This window comes from Protopterus annectens, chromosome 14.part0 (assembly GCF_019279795.1).
Source record: "Protopterus annectens isolate FY-2018-M chromosome 14.part0, PAN1.0, whole genome shotgun sequence".
Lineage (NCBI taxonomy): Eukaryota > Metazoa > Chordata > Ceratodontiformes > Protopteridae > Protopterus > Protopterus annectens.
This window is the reverse complement of record NC_056748.1, coordinates 18873307-18887694: the sequence shown is the minus strand read 5'-3', so window position 1 is coordinate 18887694 and position 14388 is coordinate 18873307. Positions and strand designations below refer to the sequence as shown.

The window sequence follows — 14388 nt, the reverse complement described above, 5'->3', positions numbered from 1 at the left end:
TTTACTCACACAATTCTAATAAGGTCATAAATGGATCATATACTACTTATGTAGATTCTCAGAGCTTATTAAGAAGTAACAAAGAAAGGGATGAGGCCAATAACAAAGACTCCATGAGTTCCTGGAGAACAATACTGACAAAGCCTGTTCTGGACCTGGAAAAGGAATCCAGTTTGTAGTGCTTTGCAAAATTGCAAAGAGAGGACCAAGTTGCATCCTCTTCAGTAGTCCCGGAATCCGGACCTTTACAAAAAGCCACTAAAGAATCCAATGGCCTTGTTGAATGAGTTGTAACCCTGCCTGGTAGTGGCTTACTGTGGTGATTATAATGAAAACCAATAGCTTGGGACAGCAGTACCTGAGCTCTTGTCTAGATCCACAGAGTGAAGGATTCCTTCCCTTCTTTCATGGATTAGGAAAGAAGAATGGAAGATGAATGGTCTAGCTTAAAGTAGTCTCTGAGAAAACACGAGGCATAAAAGTAGCATTAGTTCTCAAACAAACCTTGTCCCTATGAAAAATGAGATAAGGCTGACTTGCATATGTGCTTGTAACTCGCATACTCTCCTAGCAGATATAAGAGCAATAAATAAAACAGTAATCCACGTAAGGAACCTGGAATCTGCCTTGTGAGCTTGTTAGGTAAACAATAGTATTTGAAGCACAAAAGTGAGATCCTAGGGAGAAACCACCTGTTTCTTAGGTGGATGAGTATGTAGTGTCCCTTTGAAAAACTGTTTAACTTGAGAATTGTTTTAAAGAAGAGGATCCAGGTGTAGACAAACATGAATGGCTGGCAAGCGTACCTTGATAGAAGAGCTTTACAAACCATCGGACAGTAAATCACACAAATAAACAAGAACCAGAAGAAACAGAGGCAACCTGGCCTGAAAATTGTCCTATTTTTTTGATTGGCACCAACCAGAAAATTGTTCTCACTTGCACATATATGATCTAGTAGCAGGCTACTTTGCTTCCTTTATACCTACTTCACATTGTCAGAAAAAATGTGCCTGAAATGTATCAAGATTCCATCATCCAGGCAATTAGCTGATGAGTTTCCAGACTGGGACATATCAAACTCCCCATGTATTCTGTGAGCAAATACAGTCTGTGGGGAAACTTGTGGTAACTGCCCTTGGTCAAACTGAAAAGAAAGGTGACCCACTGCTGCCTTGGCCGGAAGAAAGTGACCATAACAATGCTTAGACAGCCCTTCTGGATCTTTAGAAGGACCAAAATAATCAGTGGAAAAGGTGGAATGGCATACAGGTACATTCCCATCAAAAGGTATGAGAAAGCAAGCCTGACTAAAACAAATCCTGGAGTAGAATTTCTTTAGTTGTCTGTTCTGAGAAAAGGCAAACAGATCTACGTGAGGTGTTCCCCACAGCTGTATCAATTCTGGAAAGACCCCACAACAAAGTTTACCTGCGCTGGGGAGGAGATCTGTTCTGGTCCTGCTGAGCTTGTCTGCAGTAATTTGTGCTGACAGAATACATGAAGCCTGAAGAGTCGGACTGAGCTGAATTGCTACTTACCAAGCTATCAAAGCCAGTATGCAGAGAGGGTAGCATCTGGCATCACTATGGTGTTGTCTGTATAAATCTGCAGAGGTCCTGGGAACCATAGATGTTTTATGCCTTTTAAAGCATTGATGTCAGCCAACATTTCTCTGACATTCACGTGCTTGTGTGTGTCCACTGCATCCAACAGAGTTTACACTTCGACTCCTTCTGAAACCTCTCTACATGTAAGGTCTGAACTGCCTGTGGTGACTGACCGGAGGGTTGCTGGAAGGGAAAATGGAAGACCTTGACTGCAAGCTACTGGTAAAGCTGTAGTAAGCTCATTTGGCACCCAGTGCTGCTCCCCTTTCTCCCTTTCTGGCACCCCTCAATGCTAGGATGTTGTTCTTCTTTCGGCTTTTCCCAGTTAGGGGACGCCACAGCAAAACTCCGGTCCGCTAATGACTGGCAGTAAATTTTTACGGTGCCAGCTTGACGCCCAACCTTCAACGAAGCACGCCCATTTACACATGTCTTTCGAACGCCACTCGACCATGGAGAGGACATGCAGAAAAAATGTCCATTCTCCAATCCTGGAATGCATTGCATCTCTCTTAAGCAGGAGTCCTGACTAAATTAAAAAATAGATCTTGCCAATCATGCCATCTAACACCTTGTGTCTGGGGGTAGTCGCCACCTTTGCTGCCATCTGGTCTACCCACACAGTGGTTACTATAACAGGTAAATATATTTCTATCAAAAATATACAAACAGATCACAGTACTAAACAAAAATGCAAGCTAATACTATGTTCCAGGTTCATATCAAACAATTACATAAAATTAACAAATCATGGTAGAAAGCAAAACTGCAACCAAGTACATTACAATGTCTCTCTCTCTCTCACACACATATACACACTTATCACATACATTACATACATACAAATGTGTGCATATATGATATATTACACACATCTATTTTTTCATACTACTTCAGTACCAAAGAAAAGAAATACAGTCCATATTATGTAATACATACTGCACTGTTTATAAATAAGACGTTCTACTGTAAATGGCCAGAAGTTGCAAATTAACAATTCTAATAAGAGTTAAGCCCCGATTTCCAAAAGACTTGCTCTCAGTGTAAGTGACCACTTATACTGACGGTAGGTGTTTTGGAATCTGGTCCCTGTAGTTAGCTTGTTTATAAACAGGCTTTACACCAAAGTAAGTCATTTATACTGACAGCAGGTCTTTCAGAATCAGGGCAGACTTGCACAAAGAGCAATCTTTTGGGAATTTGACTCTTAATCATTCTGAGAAAAATCATAAGATCAGTTATAAAGTATTATGCTTCCACTTACCGGTTGATTATTGCCTGTGATCAACAAATCTTCATTTCTTCTACCCCCTACAGTACTCTTGTGTAAAGAATGGACAACACCCATATCAGATTCTTGTTTAAACCGTAGCAGGCCACTTTCATGGAATTCCATACTGTCACATCCTTGTGGGCCAATACGAATCACTGCCCATATCACTAGAGTAATCTTAAAAATAAAAAGCAAAGCTATTCAGTGACAAGTATGAAAAGTATATCAAACTTTGTTATACATATGATTACAATCTGCTGTATTATTCATACATTAAAACAAGTCTTGGTGTAAAGAATGGTAAAGACAACAAAACATAAAAACAAAGTACAGATATTAAGAGCAAAGTAGGGTTTTATGATACATTCAGCAAGTCCAAGCCTGCAAAGCTACTAAATGTTATGCTCCCCATGTTACTTGCGATTATGGTACTCTGGAAACCATTTTAGTGCTAACCTCCATTAATACATAACTGGCATACCAGAATGTAAGAAATGTCTTTAGCAGCAGTCCCAAAAACATATCCTCTCAAACTGCATTTCATCAATGGTAGGTTTTATAAGACTCTTACCTTGCTTAACACAGAGTATGTCACTCTCAATTGCTGTTATGATTTTTTTCAATAACAAGGATCAGAATTCAGGCCATGTTCCAATGCTGCTGAAATAAGTGATGTCTTTAGATTCACTGCGCAGTACTCAAAACATATGGGTTCCCCTGTGGCAGAAGCCCATTGTCTGGCCAGTCTACTAAAGGCTCCTGTTATTTTAAAGGTAAGCAGAATGTCACCAAATGCTCCCTGTGTAACATAGGACATAAATTTGGTGTTCAGGCCTACCAAAAACAAAACTTCTTTGCTAGTCTGAACATATCTTTTACACTGTTGGTCTGTTTTACTGCGTCCATTTTCTGCCAGTTGAATGTACTTTCATTCTCCAGTGACTAACTATGCCCGTCTACTATACTTGCAAGATAAGTGCCCCACTGGGGATTTTATTTTTTTCTTGTTTTTGTGTTCCTTGGGATTAAAGTCATCCAGGAAGGGTAAATACAAGTGTGGGAGACGGATTCCCATAGAGATTGCCACGATAAGTGTCTTTTTTGCCTAGGTGTTTCTCAGGACCATATGTCTTGTTCAATTTGTCAGGAGTTTGTCCAAAAAACCCTTTGCAGTAGACTTTCTTACCTTTCTTTCTATCTTTAAGTATCAGTGTTTGAAGCTACTACCTAAAGATGCAGTGGAAGGAATCTCCTGCCCTGAGGGTCAGCCGTTAGGGAAGAAAAAGGTACAACCGGAATCTCCCACTGTCCAGCCAGGTGTTTCTCACAAGGTCATTACAAACCAAGAGGCTCACCTGGCTGTGTTGTTGGATTTTTCTGCAGTAATCGTGTTGGAGGCTGGTGAGGATCTGGCTGGCAGCATATCCAAAGAGGCACTGAAAGCGCCCATCTCAGATGTTCAGATGGAACCACGATTGTTTTTTTTCCCGAGGGGTCTAGGGGAGTTCTTTAGTTTTTGGTTGGGGAAGAAGTTCCTGCGATTGTTCTCAACTGTCGTCCTGGGTCTGACATTCCCTTAAAAAAGAAAAAAAATATATTAAACATGTTTCTTCTGCTTCTAGGGATCTTCAAAGTGAGTGTCAGGATTTTACTCAAAGGTTTTTTTCTGCCTTAAAGTCTCCTCATGGGGTTTCAGTTATTGCTCCTCCTTGGTCCTCTACTCCTCTTAAAAGGCCTAGATACCAGGATTCTTCTGAGGATAAGTTGGATTCTGCTGACGAATACCTAACTTATTCTACTCAAATTCCTTCTCCTTTGGACTATGGATCAGAGGAAGAGGAATCTATTATGTCTGATGTTCCTTCAGAGGAAATTTCCTTTGGAGACACACTCTCTAGGATGATGGAATTTTTAAGTGGGATTGTGCTCAGGTCTCTGATATCCAAAAGAGGTACTATGAGTTGCTGCAGTTGGAATCTCCTAAACCTGTGGCTATTCCTTCTGTTTTGGCTGCTTTACTGGATGCTTCCGCCAATGCCTCTCATGCACCTGATTCTCTCCCCAGTGTCCCAAGAAGCTTGACAGGTTTTATAGGGTTCCTGAGGATTGTTGTTTCTTATATAAATGTCCTGCTGCTGGCCCCTTTCTCATGCCTGTCAACTTATTTCTGATTTTACAGACTCCAAAGGTAAAACTTATGTTCTCTCCTTGCTAGGGACTTCCTCTCATGTTGTTTGTCATTCTATTAAATGTAGTTATGATGTGGCAGATGCCGCTTCTAGGACTGCTGTTTTTGGTTCAGTCATAAGGAGGTATTCTTAGCTTAAGTTTCAACTTCTATCTGATGATAATTAAAGTTAAGTTGATGGATACTCCTCTGGATTCTAAACCTTTGTTTGGAGAAGCAGCTGCTGGTTTGTTTAAGTCCCTTCAGGATACGGGAAACACCTTACAGGAACTTAAACATGTGTTTCTTTCTCCTGTGCCTAAATTTCAGAGAAACTACCCCACTAAGCATGTCTTTGTTCACAGGCAATCTCGTCCTTCTACTAAAGGTATGAAAAGTGGCAAACTGGCTCTCTAGCTAAGGCTACTCAGTTTATGGGGACTCCAAAGCATTCCTTTCTGGACAAACCAGGTGCTGTGTGACTATCCATCTCTTCCCAGCCACATTCCTCTTTCTCTTCACCTTTTCTTTCTCTTTCAGTTTGGCTTCAGATCAGATCACTCAGGATTCTTGGATTCTGTTGATCATTCATCAAGGGTACTTCATGGTGTGGAAATACCATCCTCCTTTTATAGGCACTCTTTAGCCTCCTCAGGAACAACTTCCCTTTTTACCAAAGGTTCTTCAAGATCTCTTGTCTCAAGGTACTATTCAAGAGGTGCCTGTGTCCCAAAGGGGAAAAGTGTTCTACTCAAGACTGTTTCTAGTGTCCACAAAAGAGTGCACTTGGAGGCCTTTTCTAGATCTCTTCCAGCTAAACACTTTTATAAAGGTACTTTCATTTCAGATGTTATCCCTTCAGATTCTGTTTCCTCTCTTGCTCCCTCAGGCCTATATGATGTCTCTGGATCTCAAGGATGCTTATCTTCATATTCTAATGCATCACCTTTTCAGGAAGTTTATACATTTTTCTGTTGCTGCCTGGCATTTTCAGTTCCCTGCTTTGCCCATTTGACCTTTCTACTGCCCCAAGGGTGTTCACCAAATGCCTTGCTCCTGTGATTGCTTTTTGCGGGTTTCAAGGGATCCACATTTTTACTTATTTGTACGACTTGTTGATTCAGGTGTCTTCTCAAGAGACCCTTTTGCAAAAGCTTCATTTTGCTGTCTCCCTTCTTCAGAGCCTAGGGGTTCACTATAAATTTAAAAATATCTTTTCTGACTACTTCTCAGGATCATATTTTTCTGGGTTGCAGGATTCAGATGGTGCCAATACTTGCATCCCTGCCTTCTCCAAAGACTTTAAACTCTCATTTCTTTCTTTGATACAGTTCTTCCTCTGGCTTCCATTACAGCCAGGGTGTTTTTGAGAGTTCGGGTTTCATGGCATCCACCATTCCAATGCTCTCTCTTGTCAAACTTCTGTCCAAGAAAACAAAGACAAGGACCCAGCAATGGAAAAGCACCCTCCTCAGCCTTAACAGGCAAATACGACAACTTGTCAAATTGTCTAAGAGCTCCTTTGAGAGAAACCTCGCAAGTACTGTCAAGGATAACCATAACGCCTTTTACAGCTATGTATGTAACCTAAAGGGTAGGACCCAAGCATGTGCAGAACTGGTGGCCAACAGTATCCCACACACTGACCCCACAGAGATAGCAAACCTGTTAGTGGATAGGTTTGGCAAAATTTTCACTCCCTTATCCCTTCCTAACTTACAACAAACCTTCCCCCATACCCCCCCACTTTACATATCTGAAGAGCAGGTCCTCAAAGCCATGTCCAATGCAAAGAACATAGCCTGTATGGGACCAGATGACATCCCAGGCCATCTTCTAAACAGGCTAAAACATAAACTAGCCTCACCACTAAGTACCCTTTTCAAGCATGTCCAAGGCAAAGAACATAGCCTGTATGGGACCAGATGACATCCCAGGCTGTCTTCTAAACAGGCTAAAACATAGACTAGCCTCACCACTTAGTACCCTTTTCAATCATAGCCTAACCACAGGCTTTGTTGTTGTGAAATGCAGAACAGCTACAGTTATTCTCCTCCACAAAGGTAGCCTAGCAAAAGACCCAAGGAATTACAGACCCATAAGCTTGACCAGCCTCATCTGAAAGGCTATGGAACGTATCATTACGGACCTCATAACTAATGACACAGTGACCTCCAAACCCTGTAACCTTCCCAATTCACCTTCATGAAGGGCAGATCCTGCCTGTTAAATCTGGTGGATTTTTTTTAAAAGTATGACCAAGGCCATTGATGAGGACAAATCTGTGCACACAGCATACCTCAACTTGGCAAATGCTTTTGACACAATCCCGCATTCAGACATTATTGATAAACTTCAGTTCTCTGCTTTGTAAGATGGGTTGCCAACTGGCTCACAAATCAGACACACACTATCAAAGTGGATGACTTCACATCAATCAGCATACCTGTTACCAGTTGGTTGCCACAGTGCTGGGCACCCGCCTGTTTGGTATATACTTCTCAGAAGGTCAAGTCAAAAAGTAAATGGTTGTGGCTGACCAAGTTTGCAGACAACTGCAAACTAGGTGCAATAATTAAATCCTCAAATGGTGTCAGTATACTCCAGGATGGTCTCACATAGATCAAGGACTGGTGCATTAGTCACAGTTTCAAACTGAATGTAAAGAAAAGCATCGCCATTCCCTTTGGCACAAATAATGTCCCTTCACACTATCAAATCAATAACAATACACTAAGTACCCATGAAGTGGTAAGGGACCTGGAATCACAGGATGACCGTGACCTTAACTTCGACCACCATGTATCTACCATTGTAAGGAAAGCTTTCCACGTAACTCACCTGATTAGTAAAGACATCACCTCGAGTAAAAGAAATTATAATCCCCCTATACTCTGCACTTATCCACCTCATAATTGAGGAAAACGGCCCATTTGGTATGTACTGCACTAAGCACCTACAGCAATTAGAGAGACCTGAGGTTTCTAAAAAGAAGATCAAGGGCCACCACCATGTGCCTTAAACATGGACCAACTAAAATCCCTGTCACTATACTCTGTATCATATAGACTTCTTAGGGGAGACTTATGCCTGGCCTACACTGCATCCAAAGACCCAAACCTAATGAACTTACGGCATATCCATAAATCAAATGGGTCTAGGGCTACTTGTTCCAAGGCCATAAACATGGCCTGTGACTTAAATAGGACACGCAGGAGGGACAGATTTATCTCACATTGATTGCCATGTCTTTGGAACAGGCTACCAATTCATGTGAAACAGACCACCTCTATGACACTGTTCAAGAAGAACCTAGATGAGTTTATGGAGTACTGCAAATTCTTACCAGCGATAGCGCCCACAACCCTACTGGACATGGGCCATCATCATTAAATGTAATCTTGGGTATTTATTTATTATTTATGTGACATTTGTTGATCGGGTTAGTCCATCTGCTCTTACCCCGTTTTTCAGCTGAGTCCCGGGGAGAAAAGCTCCAAAGTACAAGTTACTCAAGTAATGCAGAAATACACATTTTAAACTTAACAAGCAATCAATTCACAGTATTGTTTTAGGAAGCAATGTAAAATAAGTACAGTAAGAACTATGAACACTAATTTAAATAGGAGAACAATAATAGTAAAATATCCAAGAACTCTGCAAAAAGGACAACATACCTAGCAGAGGACATTAAGATTGTTAGTAAAAAAAAGTGGCCGAAAAGCATATGACAGAAATATTGAGGGTCTAGTATTAAATATGTACAGGAAAAAATGATAAGAGGCAGTGGAAGTGGGATGAAAAACAATGTAATAACAGTAAGAGAAAATAAGTGTCATAATAATGGGGGGAGGAAACTGGAGGGGAATAGGGAGTAGACTTTAGTTCCAGATTGTAAGAAACTTTTAGTTATGTACTTACCATAACTTTAGATGTATGGGATCCATCTCGCCTACATTCTGTACTGATGGGTTCGGAGCCGATCCTCGGCTCCGACTTGGCACGCTATACTATAGAACGAAGTCTCTTATTGGCTGAGCTATTCCCACATCCCAGGATGCACCACCACTGCTTCCCCAGATCTTGTTTGTCCGCACATATGCACACACACATAGACTGTTGATATAACATTGCCAGAAGTTTCAAGAGAGGAAACAATTGAACTCGGACCGTCCGGTCTCTTCTGATCTCCAAGGCAGGGGGAAGGAGGGTGAGTTATTAGGAATGTAGGCGAGATGGATCCCATACATCTGAAGTTATGGTAAGTACATAACTAAAAGATGTAATGTGATCCTATCTCGCCTACATTCTGTACTGATGGGACAGCGTCCCTAGCACCTGATTCCTGGGTGGCTCACTGGAAAACACTCCTGAGAACTGTGGAACCGAAGGAAGCTCGCCCCCGAGATGCCACGTCCAATTTGTAATGAGAAATAAAGGTGTGAGGAGAAGACCATGTAGCCGCCGCACAAATGTCACTAATAGCAAGCTTGGAATGAAAGGCTGCCGAAGTAGCCATAGCCCTGGTAGAATGAGCTTTCACTGTAGCTATAAGCTCTTTGTTAGAAATGGAGTAAGTATGACTGATACAGTCTCTGATCCACTTGGCAATAGTGACTTTCGTGACGGCTTTGCCCAATTTATTATCCGAAAAGGACACAAACAATTGATCTGCTTTTCGTGTTTGGTGCGTCCTATCCAAATAGAAGAGTAATTGTCTGTGGACATCTAAGGTGTGAAAGATATACTCCACTCTGTTTGAATACTTCGGGAAGAAAACTGGAAGTTCCAGTGATTGCTGCAGACAAAAAGTAGAACAAACCTTAGGAACAAAGGATGGGTTCGGTCTGAGGGATACTCTATCCTTGTGAAAAAACAGATATGGCGGTTTGATACATAGGGCTTGAAGTTCTGAAACTCGCCTGGCTGATGTAATTGCAACTAATAAAGCAGTCTTCCAAGAAAGAAATTTTAAGTCACAAGTTGCTGCCGGTTCAAAGGGGGAAGAGGTTAAAGCACCTAACACCACATTAAGGTCCCACGGTGGAGTGGGATGAGATATCGGGGGCCGTAGCAGCCCAGCACCTTTCATGAAGGCTTTACACAACTTGTTGCTCATCAAAGGTGGTTCTATGCTCTCATGAAAAGTGGAAATAGCCGCCAACTGAACTTTGATGGTAGAGACCGAACAACCTTGGTTGAACAGAGAAGCTAAAAACTTCAGAACCTCTGACACCGGGGCTGTCATGGGGTCTAAGCCCCGGAGTTGGGCCCAAATAGCAAATCTCTTCCATTTGCTGTTATACATTTTCTTAGTAGAAGTGTTGTGGGCCGAGGATAAGATATGTATGACTTCCAGGTCCAAAGCATGGTTCCTGACTATGGTCGGGAAGAGGAGGAGCCAAGCTGTTAACTTCAACGAGTGGGGGGACTGATGTAGCTGTCCCGACTGATGGGTCAAGAGATCCGGAACTTGGTCCAGGAACCATGGACCGTCCAGTGCATATTTGCGAAGAAAGGGAAACCAGACTTGACGAGGCCAGTATGGGGCAATTAAAATCATTTTGCTCTCCAAGCGAATCGCCTTCTGGATCACCTTGGGAAGAAGGGGAACCGGAGGAAAGGCGTATAGCAGCCCGGTGGGCCAAGCTTGGACTAGGGCATCCTTGGGAATCTCCCCCGGAACTGGGATGAGAGAGAAGAACTGTTGGCATTTCGTGTTGAGGGGGGTTGCGAAAAGGTCGCAGCAAGGAGATCCCCATCTCCTGAAAATCTGAGTTGCTACTGTGTAGTTCAGAGACCACTCGTGAGGGGAGAGAATAGTTCTGCTCAGCTTGTCGGCTATCACATTCGATTTCCCTGGAATGTGTGTTGCTACCAGAAAACGTTTGGTTGCAATCGCCCAATCCCATACCTTCATGGCCTCTCTGCAAAGAGGGTAGGATCTGGTCCCTCCTTGCTTGTTCAGGTACCAGACTACCGACATGTTGTCGGACTGGATGGCAATAGTGCCCTGGGGGAGGTAACTGTGTAGTGCTTGCAGCGATAGAAGCACCACCCTCATTTCCAGTATGTTGATGTGGAGGAGACTCTCGTCGGAGTGCCACTGGCCTTGGACTAACCTGCCCAGGTAATCCCCCCCCCCACCCCATCTGGGAGGTGTCCGTAGTCAGTGTGGCCACTGGGGTGGTGGAACGAAGGGTCGCCCCTGATCCAGGTTGGAGGAAAGAAGCCACCAACGAAGGTCCTGTTTGCACGTCTCTGTGATCAGAATGTGGTGACTGAGTGGGAGATCCTGATAAGACCACTGGACTGACAGGAGCCACTGGAGAATCCTCATATGTAACCTTGTTAAGGGGACTAGGAGAACTGTGGCCGACATGGACCCTAACAGTTATAGGACCATCCTCGCTGGGGCTCGACGTCTGAGGAGCAAAGCTCGAACTTGAGACTGTAGTGTTTCTATCCTCTCTGCAGGAAGATAGACTCGCATTTGCTTTGAGTCTATCTCTGCTCCGATAAACCGGATGCGCTGAGATGGCAGCAACACGGACTTTGACCAATTGAAGATGATTCCTAAGGAGTTGCCTAGAGATATAGTGGCTGCTAGGTTCTGCAAGAGTAGACGCCTGGAGATGGCAGTTAGGAGCCAGTCGTCTAGGTATGGAAACACCTGGAATCCTAGACTTCTCAGGTGAGCAGTCACCACCGCCAAACATTTGGTGAACACCCTGGGGGCTGTGGTGAGACCAAAGGGCAGTGCACGGAACTGGAAATGACTGTCTCCCAGGCTGAAGCGCAAGTGTCTCCTGGACGCCTGATCTATCAGGATGTGATAATAGGCGTCCTTGAGATCTATGGAGCACATCCAAACACCTTTCTCCAGCAGCGGGAGAATGGATTGTAAGGTGACCATCCGGAACTTGGACTTTTTCACTGAACGATTTAGTTTGCTGAGATCCAAAATGGGCCTCAAGTCCCCGGTCTTTTTTGGCACCAAAAAGAATCTTGAGTAAGTCCCTAATCCGGTCTGGCCTGCGGGGACAGGTTGGATGGCTCCTTTTTGAAGCAGCTTTGATATTTCGTTGGCTGCAAGATCCCGTTGACTGGGTGGCGGGTCCGGGATTTTCTGGGATGGAGGTGGGGGTTGAGAAAAAGGGATGGTGTAACCTCCGGTGATGATTCGGAGCACCCATTGGTCCTGAGTGATACTCTCCCAGGCCTTTAGGTGCTTCGAAAAATGACCCCCGACTGGCTCCGGAGCTGCACAGTTGGGCACTCCTTCAGGGATGCTGGAAGGTTGAGGAGCCACGAAAGGACTCGCGGTCTCCAGTGTTGCGGGGGCCTCCGCCGCCTCTGGGACGCTCCTCTGCCTCTAGAAGGGGGATCGCTCTGCTGCGAAGAGTAAGGCTTTTGAGATTTACGGAACCACATTTTCCCCCCTCTTCTAGCCTTGGGATAAGGCCTGAAGGGAGTGGAAAACCGTGCCCCTACGGCAGTTAAAGTCTTACCCTCTTGTTCACAGCGAGTCAAGGTGTCCTTTACCTTGGGTCCAAACAGAGAGGACCCATCAAAGGGAGCGTCGGCAAAGGAAGACTTAAAGGCCTCCGCAAAATGACACAGGCGGAGCCAGGCTTGTCTCCGTAGAGCAACGCCTGTTCCCGCCGCACTGCTCGCCCCCTCGGCTGCATATGAAATGAGCCTCATGGACCAGTTCGATAACGATGACAGGGTAGCCAGCGGAGAGTTAACCGTCTGGGCCAACTGCTCAGGTAAGTTACTCGAGAGGGTATCTGAAAGTTCCTTGACCAGATCCCTCTGAAGTCTGGTGAAGTGCGTCAAATAATTCAGAGACCTTAAAGTAAAGGCCGCTGAAGTAAGGGTGCGCTTCCCGTACCGATCCATGCTCCTAGACTCTTTATTAGGAGGATGAACGGACGTTGAAGCCTCTGCCACATCTTGTTGGGTAGCAGATGCCACCACCAGGGCATCTACAGCCACGCCTTTGGAGAGAAAATCCTTTTCAGGGAGTGCTGAGAGAAATTTATTGGGGCGAGCTGGCACCGGTTCCACAGAATCCGGGTGTTCCCACGCCCTTCGAGAGATCAAATCCAGGAGCTCATCGAAGGGTGGAGACACCCAGGAGGCGGAGGGCTGAGCCCCGAAGGCCTTGAGGAATACCGAATCCTCAGTGGAAGGGGGTTTGGACTGCCAGCCGCCTCGTTGCTTCAGGATCTCCAAAATGTCCGCAAAGGAGACATCATCCGAGGACGACTTGGAGGACCCTCCGCATCATCGAGTTCGGTGTCCGAGGTGAGAGACTCGTCCGGGGAGTCGACGTGCTTCCTCTTGCACTGTCTCTTCTTCGGAGGTTCCTCCAAAGAAGCTCTGGAGGGACCTTCAGGAAGGAGGGAACCCCGATGAGGGTAGCCTCAGGCCCCAGGGCTCAGCAGTCTTGAGACAGGGGGATTACAAAGGAACCAGTCTCCGTGCCAAGGGAAGGTGACAGTGAGACGGTGGAGGTGGCCAAAGAAGATTTTGCCAAAGCACTTCTCATGGCCCTGAAGGCGGGACCCCCAGAGTCCTGGGAAGGTCCAACCCCTGAGGCCACAACAGTAGACGGCACTCCCGCAGCCGACGCACCGAGAGGGAGGCTCGGAACCGAAAACATCGGTCCCAAAGCGTCACCCCCGGGGCCAAAAGAGGAGGTCCGAGTACCGAACTCCGACCCGAAGGGCGGGGTTGGAGTAAGGGTCGGAACCGACCCGAAAACCTCCACCGGCTCCACCAGCACCGACTCCAACGGTGCCGAGGCTGTTGGAGGAGGAACCAAGACAACAGGGTGGGCAACCAGCTCCGGAGCCGACTGGGCTGGAGCCGAAACCAACTTTTGAAAGACTGGAGACTGAAACAGCCTTTGAAGCACCCTGTCTATGTCCGAATCCGACATTCTCGAAGACCGAGAAGAGATCGAACGAGTTCGAGTCGACTTCTCCACAGGTTCCGAAGGACTGGGGGACCGGCTCCGAATAGTCTCGATAAATATCGGTGCCGAGGGAGACTCCACAACCATTGCAATTTCCCTCGGAGCCGAAGTGGACTTCGGTGCCAAAGGGGAAGAGTCTGAGCGGGCAACTCTCATCGGCTCCGAAGACAGTGGAGCCGATGAAGGTGACCCACCTCTCGAAGCTCTAGCCGTCGACTCCGAAGCCAGAGGAGTCGAGGCTGGAGGCATCGAGGCAGACCGTTCCGCCCTCGGCTCCGAAGTTTGTGGAGCCGATGGAGAAGCCTGCCGAGATTTCTTTGTAGCCGGTTCCGACGGGCTGGTCGGAGACGAC

At 45.4% G+C, this 14388-nt stretch overlaps 1 protein-coding gene across 1 annotated transcript in view; it reads right to left on the bottom strand.

Moving 5' to 3' along the window:
- SGCB (sarcoglycan beta) overlaps window positions 1-14388 on the bottom strand; it is a 362798-nt gene that overhangs the window by 214086 nt on the left and 134324 nt on the right. The window contains exon 3 of the mRNA XM_044055720.1: window positions 2875-3060. Coding sequence (XP_043911655.1) covers window positions 2875-3060 — 186 coding nt within the window. The remainder of the gene's footprint in view (window positions 1-2874; window positions 3061-14388) is intronic.